Source organism: Nicotiana attenuata, unplaced genomic scaffold (assembly GCF_001879085.1).
Source record: "Nicotiana attenuata strain UT unplaced genomic scaffold, NIATTr2, whole genome shotgun sequence".
Taxonomy (NCBI): Eukaryota; Viridiplantae; Streptophyta; class Magnoliopsida; order Solanales; family Solanaceae; genus Nicotiana; species Nicotiana attenuata.
The window spans coordinates 299,279-321,693 of NW_017670491.1; the positions used below are offsets into that span (position 1 = coordinate 299,279).

At 38.5% G+C, this 22,415-nt stretch overlaps 1 protein-coding gene across 1 annotated transcript in view; it reads right to left on the bottom strand.

The window, feature by feature from the left end:
* Window positions 1–15,289, bottom strand: part of LOC109240176 (lysine-specific demethylase JMJ25-like) — a 28,857-nt gene extending 13,568 nt beyond the window's left edge. Inside the window, exons 1-10 of the mRNA XM_019406812.1 lie at window positions 13,903–15,289; window positions 13,671–13,786; window positions 13,273–13,372; window positions 13,033–13,174; window positions 12,533–12,596; window positions 11,618–12,449; window positions 2,412–2,741; window positions 1,322–1,885; window positions 295–367; window positions 103–188 (exon numbers count right to left, since the gene is read on the bottom strand). Of these exons, the coding sequence (XP_019262357.1) occupies window positions 103–188; window positions 295–367; window positions 1,322–1,885; window positions 2,412–2,741; window positions 11,618–12,449; window positions 12,533–12,596; window positions 13,033–13,174; window positions 13,273–13,372; window positions 13,671–13,786; window positions 13,903–14,727 (3,132 nt within the window). The 5' untranslated portion in view covers window positions 14,728–15,289. The remainder of the gene's footprint in view (window positions 1–102; window positions 189–294; window positions 368–1,321; window positions 1,886–2,411; window positions 2,742–11,617; window positions 12,450–12,532; window positions 12,597–13,032; window positions 13,175–13,272; window positions 13,373–13,670; window positions 13,787–13,902) is intronic.
* Window positions 15,290–22,415: the final 7,126 nt, after the last annotated feature.

Genomic DNA, 22,415 nt, shown 5'->3' on the forward strand with positions numbered 1-22,415 from the left:
TCCGAGCAACTTAGATCATAGCAAAGTGTGTGAGCGAGTTTTTGTGTGTGTGTGTGTGGGTGCATGTGAGACAGAGAAAGAGAGGGAGAGAGTCACCCGCACCTTCAAATTTCTAACTTGATGAGGGCAGCCCGCAGGAATAAAAACTGCATCACCTAATTTTTGAACAAAGGTCCATGGTTCAATTCCTGCAAAATACAAAATATATACAAAGCCATTAGAAGGAAAAACAAAGAATTTTACTCGTTAAATAGGTAGAACTCAAGCTATGAAATTCATATACGGAACACTAACCATACTCTTCCTTAAGCTTCCTTTTGTGATCCTCAGTCAAGTAAAACGTTTGATCATGTATAGGGTGAATAACCTACAAGACCAAAAAGTTGATAGATACAGAAGGCATAGCAGATCATAAGGATAAAAAATGTAACAATTAACATTTCATATTAAAGGATAAGGACCCCGACATAGACCAAAAAACTCTTTAACATTGGAAGAAAATGAAGTGATAGGCATTTTCTACAGAACCAAAATCTAACAAAACCATCTTCATATAGATATCATAAAGACTGAACCAAACTTCACTTTTACGGGTTTGAACAAGAGAAACATCTGTCGTAAATGGTTTCCTCATCCGAACTTTGAAAGATTGAGTTTCGAAACCACCCAAACCCCTCTAGTAGAACAACAACTACGCATAAGTCAAACCAGTTGGAAGATTTAGAATTATGCTTGATCTCTATCTTGGAAAAACTGATGTCCCATATTGCAAAGAACCTTGTCCAAAATGTAAATATCACATGATCTAACATGATAGCTTCTTGTTTCCTAGGCGAGCAAACAGATTCGAAAGCTGCCTATACAAAAGAGCAGCAGTAATTGCAGCTCATTGTCTTGTAAAGGTAAATAACATGATGAATTGGTTGAAAAGGTGAAAATAGGTGATCGTTTTAGGGTGTAGCATTCCTGTTTCCCCTCACTCTCAGACTGGATAGCTGAAAGAATATTTTCAGCACATCAATTCAGGAATTTAGACTCCGGCTTTCTTGCTGAAACTGCACACTATCTAGGCTCTTTTCTTCTGCCTCTGCTACAAATTAGATTTGGCCTCAGTTCTACCGACATGTAATGTATTTCAGACTCAGTTACAGGTAACCGTTGATTAGTCAAAACTATGATGAAGAGCTCTGGAACATGTGAAAGAAAGAAACAGGATAACCAAAAAAAATAATCCTCCCCCCCTCCCCCCCCCCCTAAAAAAAAAAAAATTATACTCTCTTTCACATTTCTAAGTAAAAAGCTTAGTAAATTTTATTAATACCTGTGGCACCGGGGAACAGTGGATATGCCTGAATTCTCTAAAGTGCTTCCTGAGATATTCCTCTAACTTTGGAACATCTTGCCTTCTAAAGATGTCCCAGAGTGCACCACCTTCTAAATCCTCAAATACTTCACCTTCTCTAAACACTGGGTTATTTTTGCACTCATCACTTTTACCATGATCAATCTTATTTCCTCCACTTGCTTCATAAGTGCTTGTCGTATCGATTGCACCATCTGTTGCCACCTCAGCATTAGTATCTCCCTCTGGCTTGACACAGGAAGCAGATGCAACAATTGATTGATTGTCACTATGTGGTCCAATACTCAAGCTCTGATCTGGAAGTACATCAGTTTTTCCTTTATCTATTCTACTATGTCTCTCACCTAGGACAGAGTTACCCTCAATCAACTCAGATGATGCTTCATTTTCACATTCTTTCTCGTCCTCAGACATCTGAAGTTCCCTTTTATCTTGAGCAGCATGCCTTATTTTCAATTCTTGCATTGTTGAAAGCTGGTCATGCTTCAAGGTTATTGCTTGAGTATGTGTCAACACATTCACCTACGAAATAAATTGAAAGCAACTAACTTTAACAGAGAAACCTGACAACATAAGAAAACACATAGTTAACAGTTTAGTATCACTCGTTGGGTAGATAAATGAATTGCAATATATTAAAATACACCCTTCAAGCAGACATTAAATATCCCTCAGTAAGGAGTGTAACAGAACGTATGACCATTTATTCTTCAAGTCTCAAGCATAAGTTCAACCACATTAGAGAACCTAAGATCAATTTAGCTTCTGGGAGACATGTTCAGGACTTTCAATTCATGGGTAAGCATGTACAACCAGTTTACCTAGCTTCTCTTAGTTTTAACTGAAGTCAAGGTTACAGCAACAACAACAACCTAGTGGGATTAGTCAAGGTTACAGCAATCCTTGCAAATAAACTGCATAGCATGAATATGTCTACATTATATTCAAGTTCAAGAAAAACCCCTAACCGTGCAGTATTATATGCAAAAGAAAGAGAGAAAAACCTAAGCAATCAAAAAAAAGAAGCGGACGGAAAGCGCAGGTATACCGCATCAGACATATCACAATGCAGCTTAGTCACAGAGTCTCCGCGCCCCAGCTCCTGAGGAACTCCATAAGCAATATATGTCTTTGGTCCCATGTCAGGCTTCAACGACTCTTTTGGCAGTTTGACAGCAAGATTTAGATAGCCGCTTTGTGGATGTGTGTACTCCTTAAAAGGCAAACTGCTAACAAATTCCGCACCATGACGAGGTAATCGTTCATCAAATAGATCAGATGGAGGCCAATCTTTCAACTTCAGAATCTGGGGCCAGCCAGCATCATCAAATCGACCTTCCATATACCCCTTAAAGAACTGGTGGATGTTAACTTCTACCTGCAGTTCCAAGAAATAACATAATCATCAACTTTCATGCAGAGAGTATACAGCAAATAACTAACTTCAGAAACTAAAATGGAGAAAGAAAAATGTTGTAAAACATTGAACATCACAGGCTCCACTACACGTGAAGTCCTACAAAGTCTTTTGGGAATCACATTGAGCTATAAGATTTTCGATTGCTTTCAAAGTAAAAGAATAGATGGATTAACGTGGCACATTCAGGAGGAGGTGCCTTGGTGCATGTTATTTGCAGATGACATAGTGCTGATTGACGAGACGCGAGATGGAGTTAACACGAGGCCGGAGGTATGGAGACAAATCCTAGAATCTAAAGGGTTCAAGTTGAGCAAGATTAAAACGGAGTACATTAAGTGTAAGTTAAGTGGAGTAACTCATGAGGATGAAGTGGAGGTGAGGCTTGACACTTAGGTCACCCCCAAGCGGGATGGATTCAAGCATCTTGGATCAGTAATCCAAGTTGACTGGGAGATTGATGGGGATGTCGTATTGGAGCAGGATGGATGAAATGAAGGCTTGCTTATGGTGTCTTGTGTGATAAGAATGTGCCACCAAGACTTATAGATAAGTTCTACAGGACCTACTATATTATATGAGGCGAAGTGTTGGCCAATTAAAAACTCTCATGTCCAGAAGTTGGAAGTAGCGAAATGAGGATGTTGAGGTGGATGTGTGCGCATACTAGGAGAGACAAGATCAATAATGAAGATATTCGGAACAAAGTAGGGGTAGCCCCGTAGAGGATAAGCTACAAGAAGTGAGGCTGAGATGGTACAGGTATGTGGGAAGGAGATGCATGAATGTCCCAGTAAGGAGGTGTGAGAGATTGCACATAGTGGGTCTAAGGAAGGGACGGGATAGACCTAAGAAGTACTGGGGAGAGGTGGTAGGCATGATATAGTGCTTCTTCAGCTTACTGAGGACATGATGCAAGATCAAGAAGACTAAGAATTCAAGAAATTCAAGTAGTCCAAACATCCATTCAAGATTAGGATTTCTTTTCCATAAGATTAGGATTCCTTATTTCTTGTTTCCTAGTAATTTGATTCTTGTTTTAGTAGGATTATATTTGTAGTTCTAGTCAAACTAGGATTGTTAGTTGGTATCACATTCCTACTAGAATTCTTTTTTCCTATTGTAGTTAGAATAGGTTTGTATTAACATTATTCCTATTCGAATTTAATTAAGATTAGTTTTTCTTAACCTCATCAATTTTATGTAAGGCCTGTTTAAAAGGCTCAATATGCTGGAAAAAAAAATTGGTAATTAGTTTTTCTAAGTTCGTGCTACAAAAACGTGATTTATCTTTTTTTTTTTTTTGATGAAGTAAGGTGTTGTATTGCTGGCATCAAGAAGATGCAATTAATACAAAAGAAGAGATGTTAGCTCCAGTACATCATGTGCTATTCTAATCATAGGGAGCTAACCAAAAAAATGGGCCATCAAGCTAGGCTCATTGAGCCAATAAAGTCTAGAAAGGGGATAACATTATTTACAGGGGAGATATTACTCCAACTAAAAAGATACACCAGACATCTAGCTTTCAAAAAGTGAATAGGAGTTGAAATGCCATCAAAACATCTTCGATTCCTTTCTGTCCAAAGACACCAAAATATGCAACCTGGGACCATTTTCCAGATACTTTTGATGGCTGGCCTTGCTGACTTTCCAAAAGCTCCAGCTTTCAACTGCTTCCTTAATGTTCTGGGGTAGTGTCCAGCTGATACCAAAAATTGAGAAGAACATGTGCCAGAGATCAATAGCCACTGTGCAATGCAGAAATAGGTGATTGATTGATTCTGAGTTTAGCTTACACATGTGGCATCTATTAACAATCTGGAAGCTCCTCCTACAAAGATTGTCTTGTGTCAAAATAGCACCTTTAAGAGTCGTCCATGCAAAACAGCTGACCTTTATAGGCATTTTGGTTTTCCAGATTAGCTTCCAAGGCCACAGGTCAATAACTTCATTCAAAGCACAAAGTTTATTGTAGCTTGCCTTCACTGTATATGCCCCTTCCTTAGAAGTGCCCCATCGTAGCTTATCCGTGTGCTGGATACTCATTGTACAATTTGCTAACCTTCCAAGTAGGTCAAGCACTTCTTCTATCTCCCAGTCTTGTATGTTTCTCCTGAAAAGGACCTCCCAAGTGTTGTTGGATCTATTCTGTGCGACCGTTGAGTTAGGATCAGTAGCTAGGTGGAATAGAGTGGGGAAAGTTTCTTGAAGTGTGAAGTTCCCTAGCCACTTATCCTTCCAAAATTTCACATGTGCTCCATTACCAACTTTGAAGGACACTTCTTGTTGGAAGACTTCTTTTAGGCTGTTGATGTGCTTCCAGGGCCCAACCCCATGAGGAGCTCTTGTGGTTCTGATACTCCAATTATCCAGGTGACCATATTTGGCTTTAACTATTTCCTTCCATAAGCTTGTGCCTTCTTTCCCATATCTCCAATGCCACTTCATTAGCAAACTCTTGTTGTGTTTTGAAAGATCTCTAATGCCCAGACCACCTAGTGACTTTGGTTAAGTTACAGTTGCCCACTTCACCAAATGGAATTTGTGACCTTCACTGTTACCTTCCCATAAAAGGGATCTTCTCAATTTGTCTAGCTGCTTTTGGACTTTACTTGGCATAGGGAATAGGGACATGATGTAGGTTGCTATGCTGTCCAAAACACTGTTGATCAGAGTCACCCTTCCACCCGTTGACAGATACTGCATCTGCCAAGTTGCTAACCTTTTTTCCACTTTCTCAATCACACCATTCCACACCTCCACTGACTTATGTTTTGCTCCCAAGGGTAGTCCGAGGTAGGTAGTAGGAAATGAGCCAATGTCACAACTCATTATACCAGCCAGCTCGTCTAAGTTAGGTACCGCATTGACAGGATATATCATGCTTTTCAACACGTTTATGTGTAGACCTGAAATAGATTCAAAAATAAGGAGGGTTAGATTGAGGTATTGCAACTGCAGTTTTCCAGCCCCACAGAAGATTAGTGTATCATCTGCGTTTAACAGATGGGAGATTGAGATTGAATTCCCTGAGTTGCTGCTTATCTTGAACCCTTCAATCCATTCTAATTGCCTTGTTTTATCAAACATTTTGCTCAAACCTTCCATTGCTATGATGAAAAGAAAAGGCGAGAGAGGGTCTCCCTGCCTAATCCCTTTCTGAGGGAAGAAAAAGCCAACTGGAGATCTGTTGATGAGGACTGAGTATTTGACAGTGGTTAGACTGAACTTGATCGACCTTATCCATCTTTCACCAAATCCCATTCCCCTTAGTGTTGACAGAAGATACGACCAGTTGCCTTGATCAAATGCCTTCTCTATGTCTAGTTTAAATAGGATTCCAGGGACTCCACTTTTAAGTCTCTCATCTAGCAGCTCATTTGCAATAACAGCTGCATCAGTTATCTGTCTATCTTTTAGGAATGCATTTTGTTCCCCTGAGATTAGCTTCCCCATCACTGTCTTCATTCTTTATGCCAGAAGTTTAGCCATTATCTTATACACACTTCCAATAAGGCTTATTGGTCTAAAGTCCTTGAGCTCTACTGCACCTTTTTTCTTCGGGACAAGTGCAATGAAGGAGGCATTGCTAGACTTTACCATATGACAGTTATGGTGGAAATGGTTGATTGCTGCCATAATGTCCGGCTTGATAAAGTTTCAAGTTTTTTGGTAAAAAACCATTGTGTAGCCATCAGGCCCTGGGGCTTTATCTGGTGCACAAGAATTGATGGCTGCCATCACTTCTTCTTTTTCAAAGGCTCTTTCCAGCCACACTTCTTCATCCATCGAGATCCTAGCTAAGTTTTCAAAGTTGACACTAGGCCTCCATTGCTCACTTTCTGAATAGAGCCCCTGATAAAAGCTTAGGATTTTAGCTTTGATGGATTCTTGGTCCTCGGTGATTTCCTCCCCTATCTTCAGTCTGTCAATGTAATTGTTCCTTCTGTGGGAGTTAGCCATTTCTGAAAGAACTTAGTGTTCCTGTCACCTTCTTTAAGCCATAAACATCTTGATTTTTGTCTCCATGAGAACTGCTCAACCTTTGCTATTTGCTGTAATTCCACTCTTATCTGCATTAGTTTCTCCTTTTCAACTTGTGTTTGGGTCCTGTTCTCTGTTGTTTGCTCCAGCATTGCTAACTCCTCCACTAGTTTAGTCTTTTGTGTTTCCAGTCTGCCAAACTCCTCTCTGTTCCAATTAGTGATGTCTGCCTTGAGCCTTCTCAGTTTCTGCATAAGTATAAAATTTGGGCTGCCTCCTATCACATAGCTCTGCCACCAATTTTTAACCTTATCAATGAAACCCTCCACCTGTAGCCACATATTCTCGAATTTGAAATAAGAGGGGGTGGCTTCCCAGTCACCACACTCAAGGAGTAGGGGTCTGTGATCATAGATCACTCTTGGGAGGGCTAGCTGCTTGATAGCTTTGAAACTGTCACACCATTCAGGGGAAATTAAGAACCTATCTATTCTCGAAGCTTGCAATGAGCCTTCACCTCTGAACCAGGTATAATAAGCTCCTTGTAGAGGCAATCTATAATACCCAGGTCTTGAATGATGTCTGAGAAGTATACCATGGCCCTGGACCTTCTAACACAATTGTATCGTTCACTTTCATACCTACAAACATTGAAATCACCCCCTATAACCCATTGCTCATTCCAGATAGATCTGATTGCTGCAAATTCTAGCCATAGTTCCTCTCTTTCAGGATTTGTGTGTGGGCCATACACCCCTGTAAAACACCATCTGAATTGTTCATGCAGACTTTCTAGCATGCATGATAGAGTGTAGTAACCTTGATGAGTATCCCTGTTTGCCCATTGTCTTTTGTCCCATAGGATGATAATTCCTCCACTGTTACCTACAGATTTCAGCTCTGCCCACTCAACCCATCGATTACCCCATATTTGCCTAATCCGGGATACTGGGAATTCTTCAATTTTTGTTTCTTGCAAACAAACAATATCCGGCTTCCACTTCTTAATCAGTGATGAAGTTCTAGTCCTTTTATCAGCTTCATTCAATCCACGCACGTTCCAGCTTAATATTTTTACTTTCATCTAGAAAAAGCTTTGTAAAACCTGTCCCTATCCCCTTTCCTTTTACCCTCGTAATTTAGGCCCCATTTCAGTCTTTCCAATTCTGTTTTTGCTTCTTCTTACCCCTTCTCTTTTCCCTGCCTGGTGATTTTTGTTTCTGTGGCTGCATTTGCCGCTTTTGATCCATTCGGAGGATGATGCCCATAATCTCATGTTCAAACCCTTCTACGTTAACCCCAAAAGCCTTGCATGCCTTTAACATCACAGCCTTTGTCCATCTTGTATGCTCGTAAATATTTGGGGTATCAATTACTTGCATGCTTGAAGAGCCTTGTTCATACCATGGGAGAGCAAGTGTGTCGCAAGAAAAGAGCTCGACATCTGAACTGTCAACAGCTTCAGTTGATTGTGGCATTTTCCTGCAGATTTTTTGCAGAACCTTTTCTCCTTCGTCGTCTACCTCTGAGTCACGGTGAAGGAGGTTTAACACTGGGCCCTTCTGAGAAGGAAGCTTCTAGTTCTACCATTAGTGGGTCAAAATAATTTATAGAGATGGAGGGGTTGGGCTTCAAAACACATGGGTCAATTTTAGGCCCAGTTGCTCTCCAGATTTGCTTTGTTAATTTCCCCCTCTGTGCATGCTTGCCTTTTGGGACCCTTTTTGTAATATTCACGATCCACTAAGAGGCCCAAATTTTGAGCCCTCTCTTTAACCCCACCATTTGATTTAGTATGCCTCACAGTTGGTAACTTGTATAACTTGTACGTATGCCTTGAGTTTGAGGCTGCCACGTCAGCCACTTTTGAATTAAAGGTGATCGGTCTATTATGGTTAAAGACCACTGGGTTGTTCGTTGGGTCCTTCGCTTGACTCGAGGAGGGTTTATCAAAGACTGCCGCCTTCTCTACTCCAACGGCGACTGAAACCTCGCCGGAATTTGCAGGTTTTATGATTACGTCCTCCAAAACTAAAATCTTGTAGCTCCTGATGCCTATTTTTAACTCGACAACCCCTGGGTAACTCATCTCCTTGTCTTTTACACAGATTCTGGCCCAGAACATGTGTGCCCTGTTTTTCGTGTCCTCATCGGTGCCTATGAATCCTCCAAACTTATCTCCTATGAAGCGAAAAGTTGTTGATGTCCAGCCATGCAGAGGAATTCCAAAGGCTTTGACCCACTTCTGTCCCATTTCACCTTTGGTTGGAGATGATCCAGATTCCGGCGACCACCACTCAAGGGTTAAGTGTCTACCATTCCAGAACCAATCCCCTGCTTTTACCCTAGGTGCTTCCTGTCTCGATGGTAGCTCGAAGAGGAACTGATTGTGAGCCATCGGAGTGACCATGAGACCGGCTGTTACTTTCCACCTTGTGATAAACCATTTTTGGATGACTTCAGCTTTGGGGCTTTGATTGAAAGGGTCGTTGAAACATCCAATCAGGCACTTGGATAGGAATTGGGAGCTTTCATCGTCAGCAGCAACACCTTCAGTAGCAGCAACAACATCTACTTGCTCGTTAACTTGTGTAGGCCATTGTGGAATCTTTGCAGCCACTAGAAAGGATCTCTTTTGTACATCTGCAAATTTTTTGAGCTTGTAGTTGGAAGCCTTCCCCAAAAATTGTAATATTCTTCCTGTTATATCTCCCCGCCCCCTGTTGTAATCGTTTTCTGGTATTATGATTGCAGATTTCCTGTCTCCAATCCAAGTTTCAATTCTGATGTATCTGCCATAAACATTGTAATTTTGGTATACCCTGTATAAGTAGGCTTGTATCTTTCTCCCCCACCTTCTGTAGAGATTCCCGGCGCCCCGTGAAGCTTGGTACATTTGCTCACATACCCATGTGATGTTGTCCTCATCAATCTTAATTTTACTTGTAAATCTACTGCCCCTTCCAATCCATAAGAACCATCTTTCATTGTCTTCACTGATGTCGATAAGCTCGTAGGACTTGTCACCTGAAATAAAGAAGAGCTTTTCCCCCATGCTACGCGAAGGAGAAATTTCACCGGAAAAGGAGTGAAATTCCACCAGAAAGGGAGTCCGAAGGTGGATGAAAAAGTAGGCACATTTCCCAAGTCGTTAGAAAGGAAAACTATGTGATGCCGGTTCCAAAAACGTGATTTATCTTTTACTTCATTCTTCATCCTTTATTCAATACTTCTTGCAAAATACCTTCCCCAGACCCCACTTGTAGGAATATACTTGGTATATTGTTGTTGTTTCGAAGTACAAGAATAAAAAAGATAAAAACACATATATAAAATAGACACAAAAGGCACATGCCGCAAAAAGAAAAAAAGGACCAAACAAGAGCATGTTCCAACACAGTTTTAATTTCTTTATAAGAAATGGTAAAAGATTGAACATTGGGTCTAACATTTGTATACACTGCTTAGTCTGAAATTTCTGAGGTTGCTACTAGGTTTGTACTTCATAGCAAAATATATTACTCCCTTCGTCCCATTTTATGAGACACACTTCCTTATTAGTTTGTCTTAGAAAGAATGGCACATTTTCATATTAGATATAAGTTAACTTTAAATTTTTCATTTTACACTTAATGAGGTGATTTATTCACAAATATTTATGACTTATCTTAGTCCACAAATTCAAAAGTCTTTCTTTCTTAAAGTTCGTGTCTAGCCAAACAGTCCCACATAAAATGTGACAAAGGGAGTAAATGGAAAAAAGTTAATGCTCCCCTCTATACTCCTTCAATCTCATATATATTGACTTTGCTTTTATTCGAAGTCATGAACTTTATCCTCTGACCGCAAGCACATACTCCCTCTGTTCCAATTTAAATGACATACTTTCCTTATTAGTCTATTCCAAAAAGAATGACAAATTTCTATATTTGAAAACAATTTAACTTTAAACTTTTTATTTTACCCACTTGCCCTTTAATGAGAAGCATGTATAGCCACAAAAATGTCACAAAGCTTTTACCCTTTAAGCCTTTAGGACCACATGTTTCAAAAGTCTTTTTTTTCTTAAACTTTGTGCCAAATCAAACTACATCATCTAAATTGAAACGAAGGGAGTATTACCGTTAAGTCAAAAAGTAAGTGGCTAGTGGTATTTTTCATGAAGTTTCGAAATGAAAAAATATCAACTTCTAAAATTAGAACAAACGTTAATCAAGTTATTCTTCTAAATTGTACTACGTCAGACAAAATTAGACCCAAGCAGCTTATAGATTCCGAGCACTCAAAAGAACATATATTTGATGAATTAAAGAGAAAGCAACATTATGCACAATTAATAGAATAACCTACTCGATTAAAGAGTTAGGTAGCTCAGAAGTTAAACCCTAAACAAACTATATGGCATTTTAACTAGTTCCAGAAAAAGTCATCACTAGTAAAGGTAGGTACCGAGCAAAGAACAAACATAATCCAATAGGAAAACATTCAAAGAGATACTTGGAACCTACAATCACAACCATTAAGTTGCTTTAACCTACACATACTAACAAGTTTAAAATCATACAAAAACACTTTGTATTAAAAATCAAGTGCTTAGATTTTGATATAAATTGTATATTGATTGGTACTTCTATTTGTAATATAATTAAGTCCTAAGCAAGAGAAAGAAAACTGATACACTGCACTGATGGACAGAATATTTGATATAATTCTGAAAGTAAATTTTGTTAAACTTAACTAAAATAATTAAATGTCTACCAAAACTAAGAAATTGATTAGCAAGACAAACAAAATTACTTAGAAAAGGAGAGATTTTTGATGAATGTGATACTCGCAAGTATTAAACTGACCTCACACCAATCTAAGCAATTGATAGCAATAACATCCAAAAGAAGAGGATGGTTTAAGTTCTTTATCTGGCGACATGCTCGCCACATAACCATGGGCTCCCAGCTTAACCCTGACGCAGTCTCAAGCACATTGCGGACAATCACAGGCTCACCTTTCAGCCAATGACATTGGAAATGCTTCAGATCCTCCTGCTGAAGATCTTTAGCTGCTGGACAGTATAAATAATTGTCATCAAAATCGTCACGAGATGCTGCTTTACACATTTTACTGTTCTGCATATCATTTTCATCCACTGACTTTCTACATAAGCATGGCCCCTGAGGAATTTCAGGCATGTGTTCCAATTCAAATCTTTTGGCAATATCTTCAGCTTTTGCCAACAACTCAGTGACCTGACATTTTGGCTTTGTCAGCAGGCACTTCAGCTCTAAAATTCCCTTACCACAACCACCAAAATTCTCTGGTGGACAAGGGATGCTACCATCTTCATTCGATTTCCACTCACCAGCAGGACCACCAAATTTTTCTGACAGAAGCCCTCCGTTATCCTTAGATTCCATTTCACATGCAATCTTGGCATCTTCCACTGAATCATTTTTAACCATCTCCTTCTTGGAAGATCTAGTCCTCCTAAAGTTTATAGGTTTGTATCCGGGTATCTCCTCAGCATGCAAATAACCAAGCCCTTTGTCAGTGAATTCCAAGATGACTTCTTCTTCACCTCCCCTAAGGTGACCATCTCTAAGCTCCCGGCAACAAGTAAGGCAAAGATCATAGGAACAGCTGGAACAATTTCTGTGAAAATCAACAATGGATGTTTTGCAGTTGTTGCTGCACAAAACATTGCTCAACTTACTGTACTGGAACATAATTCCAAAAGATTGACATGGAAAGAAGAGGTTCTTCATGCTTACCAGTACATTCGCTCATTCTTCTGACACTTTGCTTTGTGCAGCTTTAACTCTGACACTGGTAACCCTGCCCAGATGAAAAAAAAATGGGGAGAGGGGGATTCTTGTTACGATAGGAAGCAGTTGAAGATGCATTAACACATTAGGTTTTCCTGGAAAGATTATTCTCTCTACCTACTATGCGGAACTATATTTTCTTATATAGGAAATACTAACTAGTATGTTACAGTATTCCCTCTTCAAACCCTTTCATACTCAACACTCTGCATATACATGGAAGAGAAGTGGCTATTTTGTTATCTTTTCTAGCTGTGGTGATATATATATATATATATATATATATATATATATATATATATATATATATATATATATATATATATATCACCTAACAGAAGCTAAAATGCATACTAACAGTTGCCCAGATGAAAAGAATATGGCATATCACACGAAAAAGTATATTGAACTATTATGGCATCCTATCTTAAAGGAGACAATGCAACCTTGAATCCTAGCTTCAATCTCCATCTCCATCACTTGCTCTGCGTTGAATCTTCTCAAGAAAGGCAAAAGTGTTTGCAAGATAAATTTAGAATATAGACTCTTTTCTTCTTCGCTAATCTCAAATTCTAAGTTCTTCAATGTCTGCAAGAAAATTTCGGATAAGAAGAGTGTATTATACACTGTTAACTTGCAAAATAGGACAGTAACTTAATAAAAGTGGAATGGGTGAAGAAACCAGCCCTTATTGGCCCGTCCAACCGCAAGCATGATTTGCAATTACAGTTTTGACGACAAACAGGACAAGACTCTGCAAAGGCCTCCTCAGGCATCCCAGGGTACCTATTATTGATCATAAAGGTAAAAGGCTCTGATAAGAAAAACGAAAAGTAAACTACACAAATGAATGAAAATTGGTGTTGCAGTTGACATTTGACAACATTGGGCAAAATAGACTGGATATATAAAGCTTCAAGTTGTTAAAGTGTTGCAGTTGACACTCATCAAGAGACAATTGCTCAAGTAAAGCCACAAGGAGCAAAGTATTTTGTCTCTTTGCAAGTCCAACTTACAATTAAAAGTTCAAAACAGTTACTCTGACAAATGAAACTATATTATAGTTGGTAAAAGTTTTTGGTACCATCTGTTCATGCAAGGAACACAGTATCGCTTTGTTTTACAGCGGGTACACCGAACAACTCTTCCTTTGTCATTCCTCTGGCACTGATGACACATATTGGATTCAAATTCATTCCCCTGTCCATGTTTTGATTTCAAAACAAAGATAATTAGGGTTTAGTACTCATACTCTAAAGGAATAAACTAAATGAGATTTTTCAATCAAGAATCCATAATAATGTTAACATCTTTACATTCTCATCCTTCCTCTTTCTGTTTCGGGGATTTACTGCATTATCGTGCACATCTTTCCTTTGACGAGTAGAATTTCGGGACTCTGATCCTTCCTCTTTCTCTTCTCCCTCAGCCTTATGCTTTTTACTCGTTTCTCTCTGCTGCTCTCTACTCTCCTCTGCAGAATCTCCACCACTTCCATCACCATTCTCTGCGGCATCTTTCGACCTCTTTCTTCTGCGGTTTTTACTTCCAATTTTCTCACTATCACCATTATCTTCTGTTTTCGTGCCACCCTTCCGACTTTGACCCCTTCTTTTTCTACCTGTTTTGCGGTCTTCTTCATCCCATTCAGCCATTTGCTGATTAAATCCCTTTAACTTCTCCATAGCTATTTGACTTGACTTCCTTGTTCTGCCAGTCACTTCATTAGAGTCAATCTTCTGTTTCTCCTCCTCTTCTCTCTCGCGATCAATTTCCTCTTGTTTTCCATTCACGTCATTATTTTCCCTACCCATCATAACAAGATTATTGCTTTTCTTCAAAGGAACCTCTTTCTCTTCAGATTCTTCTTTATCAATATTTTCCTCCATTACAACATTCCCCTCTGAAAAATTCTTCTTTTCCTTATCTTTCTTGGGGGGTCTCCCCCTTTTTCTTTTTGGTTTTCGATCATTAACCTCCGTCAAAACCTTCCCTTCTTCTTTAGCGTCTAACTTTTCCTCAAAAGAAGCAAACTTTCCCTCAGTATCCCCAATTTCCTTCTCTTCCTCCATAATACTCACACCGCCCGCTGGAGATTCCATTCCCTTTCCTTTATTTTCACTCTCCTCTCCTTCTCCCATTACTATTACTATCCCCCTTTTCAAGAAGCTCTTTTCGCTAACCAAAACGCAAACTGTTTACCCTCCCTTGATCTCCTCCTCCCTCAGTAAATAAGTAACCTGTGCTGAACCTTTTTTACTAGCAGTATTTCCTGACTTGTTTGAGATGGAACGGCGCCGTTTGGAATCGCACTTCATGGCAGATATTCTTTTACCATCTTACCCTTGCCTTCTCCCCTATCCTTCATCGCGTATGCGGTTCAAATTCTTTCAATTATGACCAAAGTAGTATTTATCTATATACTTAAAACTTAAGTAGAAGAAAGATGAGGTGAAAAAACTATTGGCGGGTTAGGGTTTGGGTAAGAGTTAAAACTTAAAAGGTAGGGCAAAAAAGAGATGGAAAACTGTGGGTGAGAGGGGAAGTCGTAGAAGTTTTTCGAAAAGTCCCGCCTATTGTACTGAAAAAAAAAAAAAGACCCGCCTATTTTGGGAAATTACTGCGATTAGCGCAAATGTGCGAAAAGCACTGATGGCATAACATTGGTAATCGACAGTCGCTGGATTTGCGTTGAGATCTGGGAAGACCCATGAAGTGCTGTTGTTTTAGCTTCGACTAGTAGTACTTTTAAGGACATTTTCTTTTATAGAATAAATAAACAAAAAGATAAAGTACAGCGGTTGCATATATTGGGGTTTGTTTATTTTAACTAGGCAGAATAGCCTAAATGACACTTATACTTGTGTCACTTTGTTATCTCGGTACTCAAACATAATGAAGTTTCATTTAGACGTCTCTACTCGTTCAAAAGTAATATTTTAAACCCTTCTGACCATGTATATTCCTCAATCGTCTCGTTGTATTATCCACGTCAAATAAAAATATTCCATGTCATTATTTTTATTCACAAAACTATTTTTGGAAAAGAAAAAGTTGAATCCTAAAGTTTTCTCTCACAAACACATTCATGCCTATCTCTCTCTGAAAATCAACCATTAGCAGAGCCTACCCTATGCTCTAGTCATAGCAGAGCAGCACTATGTTTGTTAATCCTCCTTGTTACGAGCTAGTCTGGCCCGGTGTCTAAGCTCGGCTTTTTTCCACCTCACAATCAGGTAACATAGTGAAAAGAGGGTATTAACCTGGAAAGAAGAGAAGTGCGCAGCAAATTAGTGAGTGAAAACACTAGAAATGACGGAAACAAACAGAAAGGAATGACCAAATAAACTCACCAAGATTATTATCGCAATAACCAACAGAGGCCCAGACCAGAGTGTGGAAAGAAAAATGTCGTGGCCCGTGTGAATCGAAGTAATTCTGGCGTGCAAAGCTTTTCCAGTTTGTAGCTAATAAGCCATTAAACCTTTCAGCGCTATACACTCCTCCAACTGCATCATAAGGAAACTAAGTAGCTGTTAGTTAACAGCCTCAAAATTTATGCTTTCAATTAAGCCACAACTTTTTCTTTTTTACTTTCAATTTGAAAACCAACAAATATGTAGTTTTATGGATCCAAAACATAGACAATCAAGACGAGGAAATGAATAAATTCCAAGAGTTTAGCTTGTGTTCAAAGAACATAAAATGCAATCGCCATAAAACTGATGCTTCTGGGCGTTAACCCCCCTTTATTTTTTTCTTTTCTTTTCATTTTTTGGTATTTTTAATTAAAATCATAAACTTTTACTCGCTTCTTAATGCGTGTAGTCACGCATTTTATCCAACTCAGCAAAGCAAATGCCACATAGGCTTGGTCAATGGTCAGAAGGGTTTAAAATATTATTTTTGAACGAGTAGAGGTGTCTAGATGAAACTTCATTATGTTTGGGGACCGAGATGACAAAGTGGCACAAGTATAAGTGCCATTTAGGCTATTCTGCCTTTTAACTATGGGTCGTTTGGCAGGATGCATTAGCTTTGTATATTAATAATACATTATTTGGTAGTCATTTTAAACTTATGCATTGATTATGCAAGCATTAGTTATACATCCTATTTGGTATTATCCTATGCATAACTAATGCATAGAAAACCATGGTATTAGCAATGCAATGGGTTTTAATGCATGCATTAGCTTAGTTAAAGACAAAATTATCCTTCAAAATTTATGCTTGATTAAAATATGCTAGTTATTATATTAATGCAAATTTAAAATAATCCAAATAGTGAGAAATAAAATTATATCTCTAGTAAATAAATAAATACTTAGCATATATTTTTTTTATAAATAAATATTTAGTTCTATATTACAATAGGTAGACAAATCAAATAATTTTTTTTAAACTTTTTCGTATAAAAACATTTTTCAACATATGTTTCTTTTAAAAAGTTAGAGTGATGGATTGGTTTTGGGCATTTTTGTAAACAAGCAATGCTTTTAGAAATTATGCAATGCTTTAATACATTAAACCAAACAATGGATAAAAAATATGCCAGCATAACTAATACCAGCATAACTAATGCAAGCATAACTAATACCAACATTACTAATACACCCTATTCAGCATTATTCTTATGCACCCTACCAAATGAGCCCTACTAAAATTAAATACAATATTTATTTAGATGATAAAAATAATTTTTCGCATAGTAATCTTACTAAATATCTTTTGAATATGCACAAATAATGAATTTAGTTAAATTAGTTGTACATTATTATGTAATTATATATATATATATATATATATATATATATATATATATATATATATATTATAATATAATTTACGAATATGATAAATTGTATCTCACCTGACATCTATTTATGAATATATTTTGGTTTCTAGTATTTCGTCCTTATTTATTCAAATTTGCATTTAACCAATTTAATTCGTAATACTATAATTAAATTTTATTTTATATTCTGATTTCTTGTATCGTCGATGGTCTTTTTTCTGAAAAATAATTTATGTACTCTAAATTTTGTGTAAACTTGAAAAATAATTTTACTTTGGTGAATTTGGAAAGGAATAAAATTGGATTATTTTTCTAGTTAGTTAATCAAATCCATGGAAAAAGGTCAATTCAAGTACTTAATTATCTTTTAATCACTAATATGATTAATTTTTTTTTTTGAGGATTTAAACTTGTCACGATCCAAAACTCACTATAGGTCGTGATGGTGCTCAACGTCATCGTTAGGCAAGACAATTGTGAACTACTAATTTAGTTATGAACTTTATTATTTTTGAAAAATCGTAATCTTTATTAGATGAATAGATCAACACATAAAAATCATGGAAATTTACAATTTTAACAGAATAGATAATATAAGTGTGTAATGCTAAGGAAAATCACAAGCAACTCCTAGAACATCCCAAAATCCGGTGTCACAAGTGCATGAACGTTTACTAAGGAGTATAATAACAATACAACATCTGTCTGGAATGTAAATAAGACAGGGTAGAGTAAAAGGTATGATGGAGACTCTGTGGGCGGTGATACGTAGTCTGGTATGTAGCTCATCCTAAAGTCTCCTCAACAGTTGCGCCTACGCACCAAGATAACTGCCAATTGAACATGTCAGATCCTGCACACTTAGTGCACAAGTGCAACATGAGTACGTAAATCAACGTGTACCCAGTAAGTATCTAGCCTAACCCGGGAGAAATAGCGGCGAGGGGTCGACATCGACACTTACTAGAGGTCCAATAAAGAAATATAATAAATCATAGGCAGATATGAGGCACACAGCAATAATGGGGTAAATCTGTTAGTTACTGTATACGGTAAAAATCAGAGGGCTCGATTTTATGATCACTAGGGCGCCTAAAAAAGGACCACCCCCGGAAGGCTCGAAGGCCTCATTTGTTTGCACTTAATGGAGGTCTGGATCTTAATCATTCATATCTCAGACAATAAGTGCGTTTGTTTTTAAAATCTGAATCTTGATTATTCAGATCTTAATCATTAAGTGTGTTTGTTTTTTTTACTTAACAACCACTTAATGGGTCTGAATAGGTCTGTATGATTAACATCTGTAACATAGACTTAATTTCATTAAGATGTTATCACGTATTCATTATTAACTGCAGCTATCGCCTATCATTATCAACTACACCATGCCACCACCACCACCATACTCAGCCACACCACCACCACCACCACTAAAACCACCATCACGCCACCATCATCCTCAATCATAGCCGCCACCATTATCGACCATCACCGTCCACCATCCCACCACTCCGACCACCATCATTCTCACCCACAGTCAATACTTATCCACCTCAACTACCACAACCAACCACCCCATCACCATTAACAACAACAACCGGCACTGTCTATCATTATAACCTACCACCACCTTCTTCAATCACAAACCACCACCCGCCATTATTAACTATCACCACCCACCACCCACCACCCACCACCATCATCATCAATTATAAATCCCACCATTACCAATCACTACTAGCTACTAGCATGAACCACCATCATCAACCAAAACTACCACCAACCATCGCCTTTAGTCGGCATTCACCCGTTAGCCATCACCACCAACAACTATCATATTTTAAAAAACTATATATTTTATTGATAGAATATTAGATTTTTTTCAAATAAAGTTAAATTTTATGCATTCGGATGTTAAAAATCAAACAGTCTTAATTTTTAGTATTCAGATCTTAATACACATCTTAATATACTCAGACATGTATTCAGATTCAGATGTCTCAATCTTAATACACATCTTGATATTCAGATTTAGACGTCTTAATCTTAAAAAAAACAAATGAGGCCGAAGTCTAGCTCGGAGTTCGCCCCTAAGGGTTCATAATGATCGACCTCGAGGCAATGCAAACCAATGGCTGCGACGCGCTAGCGGGCGGTTCCCAAGGCATATGATCAAAGCTGACAAAACCTGCAAGGGAAAATACTAGTCTGTGCCAGACTAGTAAGTAGCTATGCCAGCTATATTTCTTTGTAATAATTACCCATGTACTATGTCGGGATTTCCCTCCATATATAAAGGGGACCCTTGTCATTTTGTAAAGGGATCTGATACTCAAGATACAACACACTACATTCAATACAAGAACATTCTCTGCTCTCTAGCTTGAACACATTCACTTGGTTTCATTATTTACATTTATTGCTTATATTCACTGTGTTCTATTAATTGTTATTTTTTTATTGCTCATTATTGGTCAGAAAGAGCCGCAATCGCAGCTCTCCTAACTGTTAATCCTCCATCGACTGCCCTTGGCAGTGCATCCGACTCGACCTCGAGGCCCCGAATAAACAAGCTCGATCTGCCATTCGCTTCGATTATTACATTATCTACGATCTATCATTTTAATTTCTAATCCTTCACCTAGCATCTATTGCCTAACAACTAGCATAAAAATAAATTACATATTTTTAGAATTACAAAATCAAATCTAATTGTTATTACCATTTTCAAGGTAAACAGCTTGGCGCCCACCGTGGGGCTTAAAATAATAGTGATTGTTTTCTTGCTGGTTTACTACATAACGCAAGTTATCTTTCACACTTTTTCTTGTCCAAGATCTTTTTGATTTCAGGTCAAAATGTCTAAGTCAGTAAACGCACACGAAAACAACAATCTTGAGGGCCATGGAGAAAATGGTGTAGTCGTTCAAGGTGCTGATGTACCACCACGAAACCCTGAGGATACGCAAGAACCAATTCTCGTGTGGTCTCACGCAACGCTCAACACGTCGAAATAAGCTCGTATGCTAACAGGAGCGTACGCCAAGGAGACCAACAAGAAGCTCAGAAGACCCCAGCCGGGGAATAACAGGAGGTTAGCCTTCACGTCATTTTCAAGATGTTACAAGCACAACAGATGGCGATTGCTCGGCTGTAAAGCCACCAGAAAACTCCCAGCACAGTAGCACCAGAAACGGCTCCCCAAGCCGAGCAGGCACCAGAAAGATCAAGCAACAATGGGTCGGTAGCTGATCCTGCCATCATAAGATGCTCGAAGACCTCACAAAAAGGATCGAGTCGGGCGAGAAGAAGATAGAAGCCAACGACAAGAAGGTAGAGACCTACAATTCTAGGGTCGATCAAATTCCGGTCGCACCCCCGATCTTGAAGGGTGTAGATTCGAAGAAGTTCGTACAAAAGCCGTTCCCGCAGGAAGCAGCCCCAAAACTCATTCCAAAAAGGTTTAGAATGCCCGACCTTCCGAAGTACAACGGAACCTCGAACCCCAACGAGCACGTCACTAGGCGCAAGGTTTCCAAAGGCTCGAGACCACGGTCGAAATTTATCCCGAGGGGACATCGGTGTCCAACCTCGAGGCAGCACAAGTCAGTGGTTACGGTAGCATAGTGGGAAGTTCCCTAGGCGTACGACTAAGGCTGACAAAACCTAGAGGGCTAGCTCTGGCCCGTATCAGGGCATTGAGTAGCTATACCTGCCCCATATCTTTGTAATTAATGCTTTTGTATTATGTTCCCCCTCATATATAAAGGGGAATCCTTGTCATTTGTACACGCCTGTTGCTCAATACTAAGAAAGGCACGAACATTCTCTCTGCTATCTAACATATTCTCTTGATTTTACTATTTCATTTATTGTTTATATTCATTGTGTTCTATTTATTGTTCTTCATTTATTGCTTATCATTGATCATACAGGGCCATCACCATAGCTCTTATAACTATTATCTCCCCTCGACTGCCCCGAATCGGCCAACCAGCTCGACCCCGAGGTCCTGTAATCGACAGCTCGAGGCCTCCGATCTGCCACCATTTGGTTCGGTTATCTTGCCATTTCTGAACCATAATCCTGATTTCTAACCTTTTACTTAGCATCCATCGCTTAACAACTAGCATAAAAATAGATCACGTATTTTTAGAACCTCACAATCAAATTTAATTATTGTTACCATTTTCACGGTAAATAGGGATGTCATTAGCAAGAGCCTTGATAGCCTTGGCTTTCAGCAAACTAATAATAAGGAGTTCAGAATAACATAAGTGACAATGAGGGAGAATGGACAATAGCCGAGGGACAGAACATAGTCAAGTTGAGCACATAGAGCAATAATCAAATAGGCTCTAGGTTCTAAGAAGAGACTTAGCAAAAATTCAAAGAACAAGTTCAACACCTAGTGCATAAGTAGTCACACATTAACAAACAGATTTGCAGGATTGGTATGCACAGACTCATAATAAGGAAAATGTTCAGATTATGTTAAGTAGATGCTAGTGTTACAAGAAAGAATCACATTGATTGGCAACAGAACTTAGACATGGTAAGAACAGATTATTGCAACTACGGGGAAGTCAAGACATACTAGAAGCATACAGGATCAAACATGCTACCTATGTAGGATATCACCATAGTAAGTTCAAAATAGGATAGAAAGCAGTCTTGTGATGTATAGTTAATGCTTATATTCATCAACTAATCTATTAAAAGGGATATGAGAGGATGCCAGGTAACAAGATTGATAGCAAAATTAAACACAAAAGAAAGGCTAAAATGCAAAGGTTCTTAACATCAGTAAGTTGCCACACATAGGCTAGGTGAGCTTGAAAAGAAACTAATCAACTCAAATCAGGTTCAAGCATGCCTTAGATTACCAACATAATGAAGTTAAAGATTAGGGAGACCTAAAATTTGAAGTAAAGCAATCAGAATTGCATGCAATAACAGCCCAGAAAACATATTAAACTACAATCTCTAGAAGTGAAAACATATGCAAATGACAGGCAAACAGGAATGAAGT